The 21,804-nt window shown below is 45.5% G+C and overlaps 1 protein-coding gene and 1 non-coding gene across 2 annotated transcripts in view; both read right to left on the reverse strand.

Moving 5' to 3' along the window:
• GFOD1 (glucose-fructose oxidoreductase domain containing 1) overlaps positions 1-13,554 on the reverse strand; it is a 133,041-nt gene extending 119,487 nt beyond the window's left edge. Inside the window, exon 1 of the mRNA XM_040353741.1 lies at positions 12,865-13,554. Coding sequence (XP_040209675.1) covers positions 12,865-13,117 — 253 coding nt within the window. The 5' untranslated portion in view covers positions 13,118-13,554. The remainder of the gene's footprint in view (positions 1-12,864) is intronic.
• Positions 13,555-19,691: 6,137 nt separating this feature from the next.
• Positions 19,692-19,763, reverse strand: TRNAE-UUC. The gene has a single exon. It is a non-coding gene; the product is annotated as a tRNA-Glu (tRNA).
• Between the last annotated feature and the right edge of the window lie 2,041 nt (positions 19,764-21,804).

A 21,804-nucleotide genomic window follows, 5' to 3' on the forward strand; every position in this document is an offset into this window, starting at 1 on the left:
CCTTTAATAGTATTAAATAAACATTCGGGGGGAATTTTTTTTTTATACTCGGCAGAAATGCCCTGTTGCTATTTAGTGCTCCTAATCTGCCACTTCCTGGTCCGCTGTGCTCCTCATCACTTCCTCCCTCGCCTGCGCTCCTGAGAAATGCGAGTCATCATTTCCCAGGAGTCAGTGGGCAGTACTGTGAGCAAAAATCGCGTTATTTCCCGTCAGGTAATGACGCGATTTAAAGTGGTTGTATAGTCACTTTTTTTACTTTTACCTACAGGTAAGCCTATAATGAGGCTTACCTGTAGGTAAAAAAATTATATATATCTCCTAAACCTGTATGGTCTAGGGCATGGGTCTTCAAACTACGGCCCTCCAGTTGTTCAGGAACTACAATTCCCATCATGCCTAGTCATGTCTGTGAATGTCAGAGTTTTACAATGGCTGGAGGGCCGTAGTTTGAGGATCCCTGGTTTAGGAGATATTCCCCTCGCAATGAGCTGCTGACTGCAGCGGCGCATGCGCACAGGGGATTCTCGGCTGAAAGCCTGGCAGAAGCCGGACCTTGCTGAAAATAAATATCCCGCATGCATGCGCGGGAGTGACGACATCGCGTCTACAGCCACTAAAGAGGGCTGGAGCCGTGATACCCGGAAAACACGCCGAGGCAACATGTCAGCTACCTCGGCGTGGAACAAGTGAGTTACCGACGCATCATTCTAAGGCAAGTATTTCATAATGAGCTAGTATGCCGTGCATACTAGCTCATTATGCCTTTTGCCTTACAGGGGTAAAAAAAAAGAAAAATTCAGAGGGTATACAACCGCTTTAAGGCGGTTGTCATAACAACGGGGCGGGATATTCCTCCGTCGTCGCCCATTATGGCAATTTTCTAAACAATCGGCCGCCAGAGCATCGCGCGATATCGAGAGGTGCATCTCCATCAGTTATGCCAGAAAAAGTTGCGACTGGGCTTCAAATGCCCACAATCATCATGGCAACGGCCATAAGAGGATTTACCAAATAGTAAGTTTAAAATAAAGAAGTTAATTTGTTTCTGGCATTTCTGATCGCAGCTGCAATGCTTTACAGGCGGCAGGGTAAAAAATAAAAAGCCAATTTTTGTACCTGCAAAAAGATGTGCATTTATTATGTTTTTTTTTTTTTTTTTTTACAAAAAGGTGAACTTAACCTAAGAGATGAAAAATGTACAAACACTAAAAATAAGTCTGCCTCAGGGGGGTAGAACATTTAAGACCAAGCAAGCCTGTACTAGAAGAAGCTTTAGGGCACAATTATACTATATGCATTGGGCTACAATGGGCAGCCTTACAAATAGAACCCCAAACACATACAAGTGCAATTTGCATTATGTGCAATTGGTCTGATTAACAACAGTGTGCTACAGTTTTGTGCGCTAAAAAAAGTAGGATGTGCTGTCATTTTTTTCAGCGCAGTACACTGCATCACATCAGAGTATTAAAGATAATAGTAATGTCATGTTATGACATTTCAATAAAGTGTAAATAGTGAAATGACACTACGCCATTTCCTTCACAGCGCACAACTGCAGCCATGGCAAAACAAAGCTGGTGGTGTGAAGAAGTCCTTATACTTAAAGCGGAGTTCTGACGTTTTATTTTTTTAGTCAGCAGCTACAAATACTGCAGCTGCTATCACTCGGCTCTCGGGTGCTGCCGCCACCATCTTCAGTAAGGGACTACTGCGCATGCGCGACTCGCACTGAACGATCCCACTGGACCTGTGCGTCTCCCAGAAGACAGGGGGGGTGAAATGGCGTAGATACCCGCGGGTGGCTTGGGTATCTATGCCCGAAAGTGGGAGAAAAATACCTGTATTTCACAGGTATCTGTGCCCCCCTCCCCCTGAAAGGTGCCAAATGTGACAACAGAGGGGCGGGGTTACGAGAAGTTCAATTTTTGGGTGGAACTCTGCTTTAACCTTTTGCCAGGTAACTTCCAAGTGTGTTGGATGGCACCCCACCGTTTTCTACCACCAAGTTCACTGGAATTACTGCAGGTACTGTATAATGTATTTTATAATTGAACAGATATACCGTATTTATCGCGGTATAACGCGCTCTGGCGTATACCGCGCACCCCCAAAGTGGCCCCCAATCCTGTGGGAAAAAAAGATTTTTTGTTGTTTTGTACTTACAGTTTTGATGTCTTGCGCGGCGTCCATCTGCGGCCTCGTCGGGTCCGGCGTCCTTCTGCGGCCTCGTCGGGTGTCCTCTTCGGCGGGTCGGGCGTCCGTCTTCGGCGGGTCGGGCGTCCATCTTCGACGGGTCGGGCGTCCATCTTCGACGGGTCGGGCGTCCATCTTCGACGGGTCGGGCGTCCATCTTCGACGGGTCCGGTGTCCATCTTCGGCGGGTCCGGCGTCCTTCCGCTCGTTTCCCGCCACGACTTTGAATACTGCGCCCGCATATAGCGAGCGCAGTACACTCGTGAATCTTCGGGCAGGCTCGGGCGCCTCTCGCACTGACGTCCTGTACGCGAGGTACGTACGAGAGGCGCCGAGACTGGCCGAAGATTCACGAGTGTACTGCGCTCGCTATATGCGGGCGCAGTATTCAAACTCATGGCGGGAAAGCGGGTATCGGCGTATATCGCGCACCCACGATTTTGCCCTGATTTTCAGGGCAAAATAGTGCGCGGTATACGCCGATAAATACGGTAACAAAAACAAAACGACGGGAGCACAGACCGGCTTAAGATATACATCTCGAGCCGGCCTGTGCTATATATATATATATATATATATATATATATATATATATATATATATATATATATATATATATATATATATATATATATATATATATACACATACATACATACATACATACATACATACATACATACATACATACATATATATATACACACACACATAGCCTTGAAAAAGTATTCATACCCCTTGAAATTTTCCAATTGTTTTTTATGTTACAACCAAAAACTCAAAAATTTATTTTATTGGGATTTTATGTGATAGAACACAGTGGCACATAATTGTGAAGTGGAAGGAAAATGATAAATGGTTTTCAACAGTTTTTACAAATAAATATGTGGAAAATGTGGTGTGCATTGTATTCAGCCCCCGCCCCCCGGAGTCAATACTTTGTAGAACCGCCTTTCACTGCAGTTACAGCTGCAAGTCTTTTTGGGCATGTCTCTACCAGCTTTGCACATCGAGAGTGACATTTTTGCCCGTTCTTTGCAAAATAGCTCAAGCTGTCAGATTGAACGGAGAGCTCCTGTGAACAGCAATTTTCAAGTCTTGCCACAGATTCTCAATTGGATTTAGGTCTGGACTTTGGGCCAGTCTAACACATGAATATGCTTTGATCTAAACCATTCCAATGTAGCTCTGGCTGTATGTTTAGGGTTTTCGCCCCAGTCTCAAGTCTTTTGCAGACTCTAACAAGTTTTCTTCTATGATTGCCCTGTATTTGGCTCCATCCGATTTCCCCATCAACTCTGACCAGCTTCCCTGTCCCTGCTGAAGAAAAGCATCCCCACAACATGATGCTGCCACCACCATGTTTCACAGTGGGGATGGTGTGATCAGGGTGATGTGCAGGGTTTGTTTTCCGACACATAGCATTTTGCTTTTATGTCAAAAAAGTTAAATTTTGGTCTCATCTGACCAGAGCACTTTATTCTGCATGTTTGCTGTGTCCCCCACATGGCTTCTTGCAAAGTGCTAATGGGACGTCTTATGGCTTTCTTCTTGCCACTCCTCCATAAAGGCCAGATTTGTGGCGTGCATGACTAATAGTTGTCCTGTGGACAGATTCTCACACCTGGGCTGTGGATCTCAAAAGCTCCTCCAGATGCAAATCGCAAAAAAAAAAAAAAAAAAGTATTACAGAAACTACTTTTTGAAATCAATGCAGCGTTGCACCAAATAGGACGGTGCCATTGCTGGCAAATGCCGTCATTTTGAGATGTCAAAACGCACCAGTGTGAACCAGGGCTTAAGGGGCCTGAATACAAATGCACACCACACTTTTCACATATTTATTTGTAGAAAATTATGAAAACCATTTATCATTTTCCTTCCACTTCACAATTATGTGCCACTTTGTGTTGGTCTATCACATAAAATACATTTACGTTTTTGGTTGTAACATGACAAAATGCGTAAAATTTCAAAAAAGGTATGAATACTTTTTCAAGGCACTGTATGAGATATAGATAGATAGATAGATAGATAGATAGATAGATAGATAGATAGATAGATAGATAGATAGATAGATAGATAGATAGATAGAATAATCTCTATATATTAGAGCTGCACGATTAATCGTAAATTAATCGTGATCTCGATTCACCCCCCTCGACGATCTCCAGGCCGGATGACCCGCGATTTTCGGGTGCGGCCATAGGAAAGTCCCCGGCTTCGGCCTAGCTCCGGAGCGCGGCCATCTTGGTACACCCGGCGGCGGCTGTCTCGTCAGGAAGTGACGTTTCGTCGCCGCCATCTTGCTCCACCCCACACTCCTGTACAGTAATGTTAGTTAGAAGGGGGGCAAGCGGACATCTTGTTACACCCAACAGAGTAATAACTTTCACAGTTATTTTTCAACACAAAACAGAGCTTATATGCTTAAATAAAAGTATTTGAAAATCTGACAGACGGTTTCCATGTTAAATTTTAAAAGCAGCAGCATACCTCACATGCTTAAAGCGGTTGTAAACCTGCATATGGAATTTTTTATTTAATTTTTTTTACACCTGCAAGGCAAAAAACATAATGAGCTAGTATGCACCGCATATTAGCTCATTATGAAATACTGGGCTTTCAGGTAGGTTTAAAAAAAAAAAAAAAAAAAAACACGCACACACACACACACACACACACGAACGGGGCTTACTACCACTTTAAATAAATAAAAAAAATATTGAGAATCGTGATCTTCATTTTATGCAAAAGAATCGCGATTCTCATTTTTCCCCAGAATCGTACAGCCCTAATTTTTTTATATATATATTTATATTTATATATATATATATATATATATATATATATACATACATATATATATACACACATACATATACACACACACACACACTGTATGTGCATAATATATACAGTATAGATCTACAAGTACAGCATTTTATAACAATATTATTAACAGTGCAGGAAGTGTAGGGATGTCCCCCAATGGACCCCAGGACAGCTGTAAAAACTGACAGAAGTTCTCACCCTACTTCATTCTATCTAAAAATACATGGAAAAAAAAAAAAAAATCTTTTGTCTGACACTTTAAATAAACAGCATTCATTTCCTGTAAGGGTGTCAGACCTCAACATCCAATGACTATACCATTACTCACCGCTTGTCTAGGACACTCCATTCATAGAATGAACTAGCAACATATCCGTCTATTATTAATCACCAAATTTTAATTTTAAGGCTCCTTTCACACAGGCGCCTCCACTAAGTGGAAGCCACTTCCTCATTGGGGGAATCGCTGCTCTGGTCCCCGCTGAGCAGGCAGATGAAAGGTCCATGTTTGCTCCGCTGTGCAGAGCGGACACGGGCACAGTGCCGCTCTCCTCTATGGGGTGGTCCGTTTCCATCTGAAGCCATCCGATCCAATCCGCCGGACAGCTGGGGAATAGGACCACCATCTGCCTGTTTTTGGCACACGGAGTTGGATTGGATGGCGGCGGGTGTCAGCAGACATGTGACTGCTGACATACGCCCACCCATAGAAGAAACTGGAGGGTCCGATCAGGTCCGCCTGAAAAACTGACAGATGGACAGCCCGTGTGAAAGGAGCCCAATTTATAGTAGCTTAGTATGTGAACAGGTTACCATTCCAAATGAGTCTCTGTTCACATATGTGCAACAATAAGAGAGCTTTCACAGCGTCCGGGCCTCTGCGGTAAAACGCCTCTATCTTTAGCGGCGTTTTGTCAACGTTTTTTAGCCACTTTTAACCCCTAGCGACCGAAAAAGTATTAAAAGCGCCCGCAAAGCGCCGCTTTACCAGTGGTTTAGCGGCGCTGCCCATCGATTTCAATGGGGAGGGGCGCTTTAGGAGTGGCGAGTTCACCGCTCCTAACGCACTGCAAAGAAGCTGCTGGCAGGACTTTTCTTGATGCCCTGCCAGCTCAGCAACCCAGTGTGAGAGCACTCAGGCTTTCACACCGGGTTTGCAGCTGATGCTTTTTTCAGGCGATATTTTTAAGCGCTAAAGTGCCTGAAAAACGCCTCCAGTGTGAAAGGGGTCTAAATGACCAAGGGAATCTCATTATTGTCTATGTCAGGGGTCCCCAAACTGCGGCCCGAGGGCCAGATGTGGCCCTTTGCTAGCTTCTATCCGGCCCTTGGGGCACTATTCCTTCCACTAATATGAGGCACTATTACTCCCATTGAGACCAACAATGGGGCACTGTTTCTTCCACTGATACCAATGATGGGATACTATTCCTCCTACTAATAGGGGCACTACCCTTCCTATTGACCACCAATTCTGAGGCCATATTTATTCTCACTGATGCCAACATTTTTTGCCCCTGCTGGTCACAATCCGGCCCTCCTAAAGTCTAAAGGACAATAAACTGGCCCTTTGTTTAAAAAGTTTGGAGACCCCTGGTCTATGGAGCCCATTCATGACTATACAACGTGCTTCCATGTCACTTGAAAAAGTAAGGCCCCTTTTACACAAAGGGTCCGAACAGGCAGACCTGATTGGACAATCCATTCACCCCTATGGACCGCCTACCTCCAATCCAATCTGTTACTCTTGGAAAAAAACAAAAAAACGAAAGGGGATCAGTCCACTTTTATTTAACCATTTGCCGACCTCCTCATGTACATATACGTCAGCAGAATGGCACGGACAGGCACATGTACGTACCTGTACGTCCTCTGCTTGACGTGGGTGGGGGGTCCGATCAGGACCCCCCCCCCCCCGCTACATGCGGCGGTCGGTTAGCCTCGAGGAGCGATCCGGGACGACGGCGCAGCTATTCGTTTATAGCCGATCCGTCGCGATCGCTCCCCGAAGCTGAAGAACGGGGAGAGCCGTATGTAAACACGGCTTCCCCGTGCTTCACTATGGCGGCGCATCGATCGAGTGATCCCTTTTATTAGGGAGACTCGATCGATGATGATGATGATTTTTTTGCTGTGAAAATGACAATTGTCCCAAAAATGTGTCAACATTGTCCGAAGTGTCCGCCATAATGTCGCAGTCACGAAAAAAAAAAAAAAAAAAAAAAATCGCTGATCGCCGCCATTAGTAGTAAAAAAAAAAAAATTAATAAAAATGCAATAAAACTATCCCCTATTTTGTAAACGCTATAAATTTTGCGCAAACCAACCGATAAACGCTTATTGCGATTTTTCTTACCAAAAATAGGTAGAAGAATACGTATCGGCCTAAACTGAGGGAAAAATTTTTTATATATGTTTTTGGGGGATATTTATTACAGCAAAAAGTAAAAAATATTGCATTTTTTTCAAAATTGTCGCTCTATTTTTGTTTATAGCGCAAAAAATAAAAACCGCAGAGGTGATCAAATACCACCAAAAGAAAGCTCTATTTGTGGGGAAAAAAGGACGCCAATTTTGTTTGGGAGCCACGTCGCACGACAGCGCAATTGTCTGTTAAAACGACGCAGTGCCGAAATGTAAAAACCCCTTGGGTCATGTAGCAGCATATTGGTCCGGTCCTTAAGTGGTTAAGGTGGAACGGATTGTATTTTGTGGATCAGATTGACGGGCAATCAGGTGTAAAATGGGCAGCATATTGTAGCCGCTAGCAATCTAGTGATAATTGCAGGTAAAACCCGGTATGCTGGTTGCATGATCGACCAACTTAGTACATTCAAGCTGCCCATACACAGTTCAATACCCAATGAATTTTCAACACTAGATTGAGAGCGGGACCACGTGGGAAATAACTGTCAGGGCTGACTATTTTAAAGGTAAGTGTGCCCTTCTCAATGAATACAGAGAGCTGAATAGGCACAGTGGCATACATTGGGCGTGTGCAATGCATTTCCTGCCCACCCTGAGAATCTAAAACCACATTATGCTGTACTGGCCGTACACAGAATGAAAATCACCCATAAGCCTGGATTACTATGGATAGAAAATGCATTTGGCTAGTATGATCCCAGTTATTAATGATTGGCACCTCTCATTATCTAATGGCTGTGCTTGTGTTCTGCAAATGGAAGAAGAGTAAATTATGCAGCAGCTGGATAGATAGGAGCTATTAATTAATGCCAAGAAATGATGCTGCCGTAGACTGCAACCCCCTCTCAACCGCAAAGACAGTAAGACAAAGTAAATGGCATAAACATATGCTGACACAGACTAAGTGCAAACTTTTTACTGCTAGGAGCCCACTGATTAAAGATCGAAATTGGGAACTCAATGACTCCTACTAAAAACACACAGAGGGGAATTTACCAAGACCGAAGAAGACAGAATCTGGAGCAGCTGTACATTGCAACCAATCAGCATCTAGCTTTCATTTTCAAAGCTTAAAGGGGTTGTAAAGGTTTGTTTTTTATGTTCTAAATAGGTTCCTTTAAGCTAGTGCATTGTTGGTTCACTTACCTTTACCTTCGATTTCCCTTCTAAATGTTTTTTTCCTTTGTCTGAATTTCTCACTTCCTGTTCCTCCTCAGTAAGCTTTCCACCATCATCCCAGCCGTTCTGGCTGGGGGTTAGTCAGCGTGCTCGCCCCCTCCCTTGGGACTACATCGTTTCATAGCGTTTCCCTGCAGGGATGTACTCCCAAGGAAGGGGGCGAGCACGCTAACTAACCCCCAGCCAGAACGGCTCGGATGATGGGGGCAAGCTTACCGAGGAGGAACAGGAAGTGAGAATTTCAGACCAAGAAAAAAAACATTTAGAAGGAAAAGGTAAGTGAACCAACAATGCATTAGCTTAAAAAGGAACCCATTTAGAAAATAAAAAACAAACCTTTACAACCCCTTTAAAAGAAGTTGTAGATCCTTCCATATACGCAGTGAAGTGACAGGCCTCAGGTGATACACAGAACTGAAAAAAATCCTCCTACATAAGTTGTACCTGTTTGAATGAAAATAGAGAAGTCAAGACTTCAGACAAAGTCTAGAATTTATAAAATTTGTCTGAGCTGTCATAAAAAAAAAAAAAAAAGGAAGAGCGGAAGTTACACTCTGCAGAGCTCAGTGAAGAGAACTCTGGGAGCTGATTGGAGGTGAGGTAAGGGGAAGGGGAAGGGAAAGGAAAGGAAAGGAGGGAAGCACACACACACACAGGAACAGAGCTGAGATCCCTCCCGTCACCTTTATCATCTTGGTGTCAGGAAAACTTGGCAGAAGCGATTTATGCTGATAGCAGAGGAACAAAGCAGTAGACAGAAATGGCACTTAGTGCTCCCAATTGAGACAAGTACACACTATAGCGCAGGGGTCTCAAACTGGTGGCTCTCCAGCTGTTGTGAAACTACAAGTGCCTTGAGGCATTGCAAGGCTGACAGTTACAAGCATGACTTCCATAGGCAGAGGCGTGATGGGACTTGTAGTTTCACAACAGCTGGAAGGAGGCCAGTTTGAAACCCATGCTATAGAGGGATATGCTTTGTTCATATTTCACGTCTGAGGTTTGCAACCACATTATAGGGGTTGTAAAGGTTTGTTTTTTATTTTCCTAATAGGTTACTTTAAGCTAGTGCATTGTTGGTTCACTTACCTTTTCCTTCAAAAATGTTTTTTTTTCCTTTGTCTGAATTTCTCACTTCCTGTTCCTCCTCAGTAAGCTTGCCCCATGATCTGGCTGGGGGTTAGTCAGCCAGAACAGCTTACTGAGGAGGAACAGGAAGTGAGAAATTCAGGCAAAGAAAAAAAAACACTTAGAAGGGAAATCGAAGGAAAAAGGTAAGTGAACCAACAATGCAGTAGCTTAAAGGAACCTATTTAGAAAATAAAAAAACGAACCTTTACAACCCCTTTAAGTTTATTATTATTTGTATCTTGGATTGCTGGCTTTTCCAGCCGCTTCCTGTCTACATGCACTGGATCTGGCATTGGTGGCACATCATTGATCTGGAATGGTTTCCGAAGGGTTTGTACACACCAGCCTGCAGCACACAGAAGGTACGGGATGGTGTCCTTTATGTACCAGCAGTGAGATGTGATGTTCCAGCAAAGGAGGATTTTACCTCTCCAACATCCAACTTCTTTTGGACAATTTTAGGCAATTTCTGCCTCTCAGGTAAGTAGCCATTGACACCAATGATCTTTGTAGCCATCTGTAAATAATGCACTCATCCCAATGACCATCACACTTTCATTTATAGACTTCCCATGTGACAACACAATAGACACTTACCACCCCCTAACAGGAAGTGCCTAAACAAGGTCAGTCAAGGCAAGATCATCGGGAATTGTATTAATAAATACTGCATATAGAAAAAAAATTACATTAACATGACTGGCTATAAATCTACTTTTATATGCATAACTGCAGATTGGTTAGCGTCTCCTTTCTCAACTAGGGTTCCTCCAGAGGTTGCAAGGGGCTCCTGGAGCAAAGACCAATCCCTAAAGGTGACCACAGGCGGATTGAGATTTGGGCAGGAACTGGACAAATTTCATTTTGTCTAGTATAGGCAGGCTGGTTGTACTGAAAACAAACCACAGATCGACTTTAGTATGACCAGCCTGTCTGTTTTTTTCCTACCAGATCACTGCCGGAGGCTATGGCTGTCGACAGTGATCATTGTATTCTGCCAGTGGGGAAGCCCCCCTTCAGAACACAAAGCGCCAACAGGGGGATTTTGCCATCAACGCTATATGTGTTGATGGTAGAATCAAGACATTTTCATAAAGAATGGCTTGCCCAACTCTCAGATAAGTGACCAATGATCTTTGTACCCATCTGTAACAAGGGCATTCTGCCCACTGAGCACCAGTGTAAGAAACATTCTTTCCACTGACCAGTACACCAATGCTCCCCGAGTTGGAGATATAGTAAATATTCTTAGGGGTTCCTTGAGGCCTGAAAGTTTTTTCAATGCTTATTTTGGGTGTAAAGGGTTGGGAAAGGCTGAGTCAGCATATAAACTGGTCACAAAAGATGTAGAAGTAGCCAGCATCCCTTATCTGATCCCAGATTCCACATCACATACCACATCCAGGATCTCTGATCAGATACCACTTCCATGATCAGATCCATGATCTCTAATCAGATACCACTTCCATGATCTCTGATCAGATACCGCTTCAGTGATCAGATCCATGAACTGTGATCAGATACCACTTCCGTGATCAGATCCATGAACTGTGATCAGATACCACTTCCGTGATCAGATCCATGAACTGTGATCAGATACCACTTCCGTGATCAGATCCATGATCTCTGATCGGATACCACTTCCATGATCAGATCCAGGATCTCTGATCGGATACCACTTCCATGATCAGATCCAGGATCTCTGATCAGATACCACTTCCGTGATCAGATCCAGGATCTCTGATCAGATACCACTTCCGTGATCAGATCCATGATCTCTGATCAGATATCACTTCCATGATCAGATCCAGGATCTCTGATCAGATACCACTTCCATGATCAGATCCATGATCTCTGATCAGATATCACTTCCATGATCAGATCCAGGATCTCTGATCAGATTCATGATCTATGGTCAGATACCACATCCCCAATCACACACCACATGCATGATCATATCCATGATCTCTGATCATATGCCACATTCCCGCTCATATACCACATCCATGATCAGATCCAAGCTCTCTGGTCAGATACCACATTCCACAATCACACACCACATGCATGATCTCTAATCAGATATCACTTCCATGGTCAGATCCCAGCTCTCTGATCAGATACCACATCCTCAAGCACATACCACACAGATCCATGATCTCTGATCAGATACCACATCCCGATCACACACCGCCATCCATGATCTCTGATCAGATACCACATCCAGGATCTCCGATTAGATACCACATCCCGATCACACACACCACATCTATGATCAAAGGCAGCTCTAGGCTTTATGAGGCCTTAGGCAAAACTTGACATGGGGCCCCATTCACACCCATGATGGGAAAAATAATTCAAGAGCCTCTTCCCCACAACCCTGGCCGGTGGTTGTGGGGGTCTGCGGGAAGGGGGCTTATCAGAATCTGGAAGGCCTCCAGATCCTGCTCTTTAATAACTAAAGGAGCGGGGGGCCACCAGGCGATGTCACCTGCTGAACCTGCCCCCTTGTGACGTCATTGACTGAGGGCATGCTGGGTCATTGACGTCACAAGGGGTGGTGTCATCGATATTCACTGGTTGTTAGGGACGCTGGCGGCCCCGACCCTGAGTCAGGGCTCTTAACGCTGCCTGAGCACAGCAACGTTAAGGTCCCCTGTCCCTCAAAATTGGGGTAAGTTAGGTGGCCGCGAGGCCCCTGTGAGTGTGAGGCCTTAGGCGCCCACCTAATTTAAGAGCCGCCTCTGTCTATGATCAGATCCCAAATCAGTTACCACATCCATTATAAGATCCTGGATCTTTGATCAGATCCCACATCCATGATTTCTGGTCACAGACCACATACCTAATCAGATCCCACATCCCTGATCTGATACCACATCCATTATCAGATCCCCAGGTCCCTGATCTGATGTCACATCCCTGACCATATCCTCACCCCTGATCAGATTCCAGATGAGATTCCTGAGCACACTGAGGCTTCTGGGAGGAAACATGTCTAGGAAGCCCCCTCCCTGTATATAATGCACTAGTGACAGCAGAGCAGGACAAGCTGACTTGTTGAGGGTGGTAGGTGGACCTGGCAAATGGACTTACCTAGGGTTTTGACTGCAATCTGTTTGGTGAGAGGTGGCGGTAGGTTGATGCAGACCAGATCCACATCTTGATGCAACAAGACGTCGTCGATGCGGTTGGTATAGAAGGGGACACTCATTTCCTTGGCCAGTTCCTCAGCCTCTTCCTGGGTCCGACCCCACAGAGCCTTGACCGAGAAGCCTTCATCCTTGAGCAGAGGGATGATCACCCTGGAGGTCAGGCTGGTGCCGAACACCCCGACTCCGGGCAGCATGGTGGTGCTATGTATCAGATGAGGCGCACCTCCTCCTCCTCCTCCTCCTCCAGCAGGCACAATGACAAGGTGCAGTAGCAGGAAGCGTGCATGCAGAATGACACACTGGAATGCATGGGGTGTCCACCCTTCGATGGCTCTAGCCTCGGATGCCCCTCTCACCTCTCAGGCTGGAGGGGCCAAGCTCTTCCCTCCATGTCCTGCTCATGTCAGGATCTCCCAGGCAGCCTGCTTCTCCTCCCCGATTCTTCTAATCAAAGGACAATACGATCCCAGGAGAGGACATCAAGGAGCTGCTGGCTGTAGGCAGATCCTCATATTCCTAACCAGAGAGAGGAGCTCCGGCTGCAATCAGGAGGTCCCCGGGCTGGAGGCAGTGAGCCGATCTGGCCAGTCTTTAGTCTTGTTCTACCATGATCTTCATTGCTGTGATACAGAGAGTGGGCGGAGGCAGCCGCTGTCACCTAGTGTGTGTGTCTTTTCCTGGAACGCCCTCTCCCAACAACTCCTCTCCTATTGGTTACTGCTAAGGGGAGATTTAACCATTGCTTGCCCCTGGAGGACCACATTTGGCATGGATCTACAACTGGTCCAAGATGATGCTCATTGCAGGTGCTATGCAGATACTGAGTACATAACACACACACATAGGATCACATTATACTTGTGGGTGCTGCAATCAGCCATCAATGTTTACACATTTACAGCACTCAGCATTTCCACTTTACAGGGACAAAAATAATAATCCCTGAAGACAAAGGGTCAATTCAGTAAACAGGCCTAGGCGTGTCTGTAAACAAATGGTGAAGATAGAGTAAACAGAGCCTCCCCCACCCAACTGGGAGTAAGGGAAAACATGCAAAGAACCAGTTCCACCTGAAAACAGGAGGGGGGTTGTCATGAGGATACTAATTACATGGAAGCACCCGTCTGCGTCGTTTTATTGTAGTGTTCTCATAGGATTTGTTTTATAATGGATAGATCATCAACCTTTCTCTACATGTTTACCCCCAGAGCCGATCCGAAAATCGTACGAAAAATGCCGCTTTCGAATCGATCGTACGATAATCGGATCGTTAGTACAGAGTTTTCGAGAGCCGAGCAGGACAGTTCATCTGATATTATTATTATTATTATTATACAGGATTTATATAACGCCAACAGTTTGCGCAGCGCTTTACATCAGGGAAGACGGTACAGTCACAATACGAATCAATACAGGAGGGAACAGAGGGCCCTGCTCGTTAGAGCTTACAATCTAGAAGATATTATTCTATGGGACATGCACAGATTTTTTTTTTGTACAATGCCAGATCGTACGATTTTCGTTTAACCCCTTAAGCCCCGGACCATTTTGTTGCTAAAGGACCAGGCCACTTTTCGCAATTCGGCACTGCGTCGCTTTAACTGACAATTGCGCGGTCATGCGACATGGCTCCCAAACAAAATTGATGTCCTTTTTTCCCCACAAATAGAGCTTTCTTTTGGTGGTATTTGATCACCTCTGCGCTTTTTATTTTTTGCGCTATAAACAAAAATAGAGCGACAATTTAAAAAAAAATTCTATATTTTTTGCTTTAATAAATATCCCCCAAAAATATATAAAACATTATTTTTTTCCTCAGTTAAAGCCGATATGTATTCTTCTACATATTTTTCGTAAAAAAAAATCGCAATAAGCGTTTATTGATTGGTTTGCGCAAAAGTTATAGCGTCTACAAAATAGGGGATAGTTTTATGGCATTTTTATTAATAATTTTTTTTCTTTTACTAGTAATGTGGCGATCATTGATTTTTATCGTGACTGCGACATTATGGCGGACACATCGGACACTTTTGACACCATTTTGGGACCATTGTCATTTTTACAGCGATCAGTGCTATAAAAATGCACTGGTTACTGTGAAAATTACACTGGCAGTGAAGGGGTTAACCTCCAAGGGGGCGCTGAAAGTGTGCCCTAGTGAGTGATTCTTACTGTGTGGGGGGCGTGGCTTGGCGTGTGACGTCACTGATCGTCGTTCCCTATGACAGGGAACAGACGATCAATGACACTCTCACTAGGAAGAACGGGGAAAGGTTTGTTTACACTTACCTTTCCCCGTTCTTCAGCTCTGTGACCCATTCGCGGGAAACCGGCAGCGGGCAACCCACGGCTGGGCATTTTAAAGGGGGTGTTCCTGTACATGCTTATGCCCAGCCGTGCCGCTCTGTCGATGTATATGGGCGTTAGGCGGTCCTTAAGCAGTTAATGAGTACAGCTGTTGTTCGAAAATGCAATACAAATGCATTACAAGTTAACACATGACATCACTTCCAAATTTTTATTCTGTCGTACGAGAATTTTCGTGACTTTAGAAAACTCATCAGATTCAACGTGAGATTAGCATGCAAAAAAAACAAAAAACGATCATTCATCCGATAGTCGGATCGTGTGTACCGGGCATTAACGTTATCCAATCAAAGCGCTGCGTAAACTGTTGGCGCTATAAAAATCTTGTATAATAATAATAATAAGGCCATTTTTTTTGTGATACTGCATTACTTTAACTGACAATTGCGCAGTCGTGTGGCGCTGTACCCAAATAAAATGTATGTCCTTTCTCACAAATAGAGCTTTCTTTTGGTGCCATTTGATCACCTCTGCGGTTTTAATTGTTTGCGCTATAAACAAAAAAAAAAGACAGACAATTTATTTTTAAGAAAAACAATATTTTTTAATTTCTGCTATAAAACACTTCCAATAAAAAAGAAATGCCTTTTTTTTTATGTATTCATCAATTTAGGCCAATATGTATTCTGCTACATATTTTTGGTTAAAAAAATCCCAATAAGCGTATATTGATTAGTTCGCGCAAAAGTTATAGCGTCTACAAACTATGGGATACATTTATGGATTTTTTTTATCTTTTTTTATCTTTTACTAGTAATGGTGGCGATCAGTGACTTATAGTGGGAACTCCTTCATCAAAGCTCTGTGTAAACTGTTAGCGCTATATAAATCCTGTATAATAATAATAATGACCAGGCAATTTTTTGCGATATGGCACTGCGTTACTTTAACTGACAATTGCGCATATTGTGGCGGACAAATAGGACAGGGCAGATCCGCTGGACAGACTCCACTAGATCAGCAAGGGATCACTTTTGACACTTTTTTTGGAACTCGTAACACGAATACAGTGATCAGTGCTAAAAATATGCACTGTCACTGTACTAATTACATTGGCTGAAACTGGGTTAACTTCAGGGTCCACTGTGTACCTAGCCAGTGTTTTTGTACAGTGTGGGAGGTGCAGTTACTAGGGAAAAGACATGGATCCATGTCCCTGCTTTGCAGGAACATAGGATCCGTCACGTAGCTGACAGGTGAGCCTGACCGAAGGCCTGTGTACAACCCCCGGCTCAGGGACCACTAATATTATGAATAGTGGTCACAAGAGCGGAGTGGTGTAAGAGTGCCTGGATCTTCACTTGTGCAGCTGATGAACTCCCAGAGTAGACCAGCAGGTAACAGCAGGTGTAGTCAGCTCAGTAGACATGAAACAGGAAGCTGGTAGATGAGGAGCTGTGGGGACACTGGATGCGTGGTCAGACAAGCCGAATTCGGTAATAGATGATCAAGTAGACACAAACGACAGGCAGAGAATCGTCAGGATACAGGCAAAAGTTTGGCAACATGATATCAGCATGTAGCGGGTGGTTTCTATGAGTTATTACATCCACACATTTCACCCTACTGCCAGACATCCATTAGACACACTCTTTCAGTCAATGAAAAGTATTTTGCTTGTTTTTGTTATTTTATTAGGGGATTAACTTGGTTGGGGAATAGGGACATGGGATGGCCATAGGATGAATTGATACTTGAATTAGTTATAGCAATTGATGCGTCACACTTCTTCAGATAGTGCGTCACACTTCTTCAGATAGTGCATTACACCTTTAAAGTAGGACAAAATGGCAGACACTAATCTTGACAGACTTTTACCTCAGAACATTTCCCGCCTCTGCACTCTGCCTGCAGACTTTTACCTCAGAACATTTCCCGCCTCTGCACTCTGCACTCTGCCTGCAGACTTTTACCTCAGGACACTTCTCTTCCTGCACATCACTTTCTGTCACAGCCTAAGTACTCCTTTTCCTGCCATCCTCAGCTGACTAGGCCTCACTCTGAATAAGACCCCTTTCAAACTGGGGCGTTTTTGAGGCGCTTTGGCATTAAAAAAAAGTGTATGTAAAGTGCCTGAAAGAAGCCTCATCTGCTTTCAGAGCCCTTTCACACTGCCAGTGCCTGAAAAATGTAAAGCTCTGCTACGACACCAATGTGAAAAACGCCCAATGTGTGAAAGGGGTCTTAATCACCACTGTGTTTTTTTTTTTTTTTTTTTTGCTAAAACGAAAAAAGAAATACATTTCGAAAATAAAAACATGTTTTACTTGAAAATAACCCAAATCAGTGTTTATTATTTAGTCCATAGTAAAGAGTCCACAACTATGATGTGATCGATCTATCTATCTATATATATAAAAATATATATATGTAGCAAGGTATTACCCTTGCAAGTGTCCTGAAGGACTGCAATTTGTGCTTTGAATATAAGTTGCCTCCCTCTGGTGTTGGTTTCATGCTAGCTCGTTATAACTTGTTTGGTTCAGTTACCCAGAGACAAAACTCTATTATAGTGGGCAGCACAGAGACTACATTGCCCACAAGGCTACTGTGCTACCAGAGGGCAGTGCACCGCGCATGGCTTTATGGGAGGACTTATTTAAGACGAGCGCGCCTTCAGCTCTCTCTCTCGGGATGCCATCTTTAAGCCGGCAGGAGGCCTGTGCTGAGGCCTGCTGAAAGTTTCCTAGGTCCAAGGAGCCTGGTCCTACAGTAGGGTGACCAGACGTCCCCGGTTTCCGGGGACAGTCCTCGGATTGAGGACAATGCCCCCGGGCCAAGTCTGTCCCCAATTTTTTTCCCCGGATTTGATTTGAACAGGGGCTGCAGTGATCCTGCATTTCTGGGTATAGGAGCCAATCATCGGCTCCGGCGGACTCGATGTCCATCGGTAACCGCTGATCATTATGTACACAGGCAGAACGGTGGTCTAGCTATGTAAACAAGGCAGATTGCTGTTCTGTCAGTATGCAAAGCAGGTACAGGGATCTATGCCTTCCCTTAGTAAAAGCATCTCCCCACAGTAAGAAAACACTTGTTAGGCACACACTTAGCTGTTTGATTGCCCTAGATGTTATCCCCTTGCCAACCAGTGTCATTACTACAGTGACAGTGCATATTTTTAGCACTGATCACTGTATTGGTGTCACTGGCTCCCACAAAGTGTCACTTCGTGTCCGATTTGTCCGCCACAATATCGCAGTCCAGCTATGAGATGCTTACTAGTAAAAAAAAAAAAAAAATGTCCCCGGATTTCATTTTAAAAATCTGGTCACCTTATCCAAAGTCCCCCTCTATAGTGGCGGGGAAATGGAGTGGATGGGGCTGTCTCATTGCTGTTATGGGGGCTGTCTCGTTACTGTTATGGGGGCTGTCTCGTTACTGTTATGGGGGCCGTCTCGTTACTGTTATGGGGGCCGTCTTGTTTCTGGTCTTGGGCCGTCTCTTTGCTGGTCTGGGGCCGTTTCTCTTTGCTGGTCTGGGGCCGTCTCTTTGCTGGTCTGGGGATGTCTTTGTTGTATTGGGATGGTTCTCGGGGTGACTATCTGGTCACCAACCACCCCCGCGAACGCCCGCCCCACATCTCCGACCTACTCCCCCCAGGGATTGGGCTGCCCAGTTTAAAATGCCCGGGCCTATTTCTTATCTCAGTCCGGGCCTGCCTCCCGTTACACTGCTCTTTAATAACTAAGGGCCACCCAGTGATGTTACCAGGTGAACCCACCCACTTGTGACGTCATTGACTGAGGGCATGCTGGGTCATTGACGTCACAAGGGATGGTGTCACCAATATTCATTGGTTGTTAGGGATGCTGGCGGCCCCGCTCCTGAGTCAGGGCTCCTAACTCTGCCTAAGCACAGCAGCGTTAAGGTCCCCTGTCCCTCAAAACTGGGGTAATGCATTGGGTAAGTTAGGCAGCCACAAGGCCCCTGTGAGTCTAAGGCCTTAGGTGACCGCCTAATTAAAGAGCCGCCTCTGACATGATGTGCACACAGCATGGTGCTAGATAGGTGTGTGTGCAGCTGCAGCATGAACACTGCAATTGGAGGAGACTAGAGGCTGGAAAATCGGAAAGTCTTCACTGTCCAGACACCCCCCTCCACATAACAAATCTGCTTCTCTGAGCCGGTTCACACTATGCAGATGCGGGACAGCACTGCATTCCTGTTCAAATCACATGCGATTCTTCAGCAGTGCGAATTGAGACACTCCTAGGTGTGTTCGCAGCCCCTAAACGTTTTCTATCAGTTGCTGGGTTCACCTTCTATACATTCTGGGGGAACATTTTCTTCCTCAAACATTCCACACATTCTCTTTATTCTTTATTCCACCGCTAATATTATACTCAGCATTGACCTCGTATAGTGCTTTTCTCTCTCAGGACTCCAAGTATTGGAGATGGCGTTGGCCGGGAATCGAACCCGGGTCAGCTGCTTGAAAGGCAGCTATGCTCACCACTGCACCACCAACGCAAGGTCTCCTGGCAGGGTCTCTCTATTACACACACTGCTGACCCCAGAAACTGACTTCTGATTACTTTATATGAGAAGTAGAGGCGATAGATCGGAGTTTCTTCAGAATGTGGAACGGAAGTGATGTTCCCTCGCCGCCATCTTGCTACACCCCACACTCGGCCACAGTAAACTGTAGCGCCTGTGTACTTTATGGTACCGGTGCTAGTTAAATTTAAGGGTAGATCAGAGTATAGTTAAACTCTGATCCAGATTAAGTGTAATATAGGGTCTCTGTCTCAGCTTGGCTGTGCTGTGGGTCATTCTGCTGTACTGGGGTGTTCTTCCAGCCCCGGTGCTGCAGGTGGCAGCAGTGGAGTTGAGATTTGGGTGCTCTTTCCTAGCGGCCAATCAGGAGGGTTTGTCCTTGCGGTGCATGCTGGGGAGGGGTATTTATGAGACAGACGCCATTGGTTCTGGGTCTTCTTCGTCGGTGATGTGGCCACCTACCTGGCCGGGCGTGCGTGCCACGCAGTGTTCCTGGGTTCCCACCTTTGAGAATCCCAAGCTGCACTGCTGTTCGGTGGGGAGTCAGTCTGAGGAGTGCCATTGAGAGGCTGGCGGTCCAAAAGGGCCTCGACAAAACCACCGGGCATCACAGGTAGCCGGACACTGAGGGATTGATCACCTGTCAATTGGTACCTGGGCGGCAAGTTGAAGGAGATCCAGGCGTAACCCATTCAAGGAGGTATATCTCAGAGAATTCAATCCAGAGAGGACCTGTGGCAGAGGTACCTTTTCTGAGGCTCACCGAGGAGGGTCTGTGGCAGAGACTTTATCCTACAATTGTCCGAGTGATACTCCGGCTGCCAGGTCAGTGAGAGAGGCCTGTCTGGGTACGCTGGGCCCAGGGCCGGCGCTCGTGCATGGCAACATGGGCACTTGCCCAACGGCGCCAGCGCTGGCCCTGGGGGGGAGGAGCGCCAAAAAAAGCTCCCTGCTCGGAAAAAAATTCCAACCCGTCCTATGGTGGCGGCACGGCACTTCACTTGGGCTCCTGCGCCGTTATCTGTGTTTTTCAGGCCTTCAGCCTGGTTGGCTGGTGGAACTGTCTGTCTCACTCGATGTGGGGTGGGCGGGGGAACATACAAATTTTTTTTTTAGGCTCGTTTGTGCGCGATTGGCGGGCGGCGGAGTGGGAGGCGATGTGCCTCTGTGGTGCGCTGATTGGCCGTATAGGACATGATGCCCATGACGTGTGCGCATTGCTCTGTTTACAGCGTGGCGGCGTCAAGTTTGGTTTTCTCCATCTGGAGCATCCAGCGGGTAAGCAAAACACTCTCTCCTGTACTGCAGGGGAGAGAGACAGTGAGCAGTGCCGAGTAGAGAGCTGCTGAAGCTAACGTAAGTAAACCAGCAGTTGATTGCCCTCTGTTCAGCGCTGCTCACGGTCTCTCCATCTGCATGATTAATGTAGGAAAGGACAGAGCTGGGGGGGTATCTGTGTAAATCTAAAGGGGTCTAGGGGTGCAGAGTGTTGCTGTGTAATGTTAAAGGGGTCCAGAGGTGCGGTGCTGTGTAATGTAAAAGGGGTCCAGAGGTGCAGTCCTGTGTAATGTAAAAGGGGTCCAGAGGTGCGGTGCTGTGTAATGTAAAAGGGGTCCTGAGGTGCGGTGATGTGTAATGTAAAAGAGGTCCTGAGGTGCAGGGTGCTGTGTAATGTAAAAGGGGTCCAAAGGTGCAGGGTGCAGTGTAATGTAAAGGGGTCCAGAGGTACAAGGGCTGCCGCCGCAAGTTTGGAGGTAAGTGGTTTGTGAATTACCCACTTGCCTCTCAAACTTGCGGCAGCGTATCTTAAATCACATAGATCACGCGGATCTAAAGATCCGCTGATCTATGTGAATCTAGCCCATTGACCTTTTATGCACACACTAATTACAAGCAAACAGATCACAGGTGAGGATGGTTATCTTTAATAGCCATTCAAACCCCTTTGTGTCAACTTGTATGCATGTTATCAGGCCAAAATCACCAGGGTATTTAAACTTTTGATCAGGGTAAT

Source organism: Rana temporaria, chromosome 5 (genome assembly GCF_905171775.1).
Source record: "Rana temporaria chromosome 5, aRanTem1.1, whole genome shotgun sequence".
Classification (NCBI taxonomy): Eukaryota; Metazoa; Chordata; class Amphibia; order Anura; family Ranidae; genus Rana; species Rana temporaria.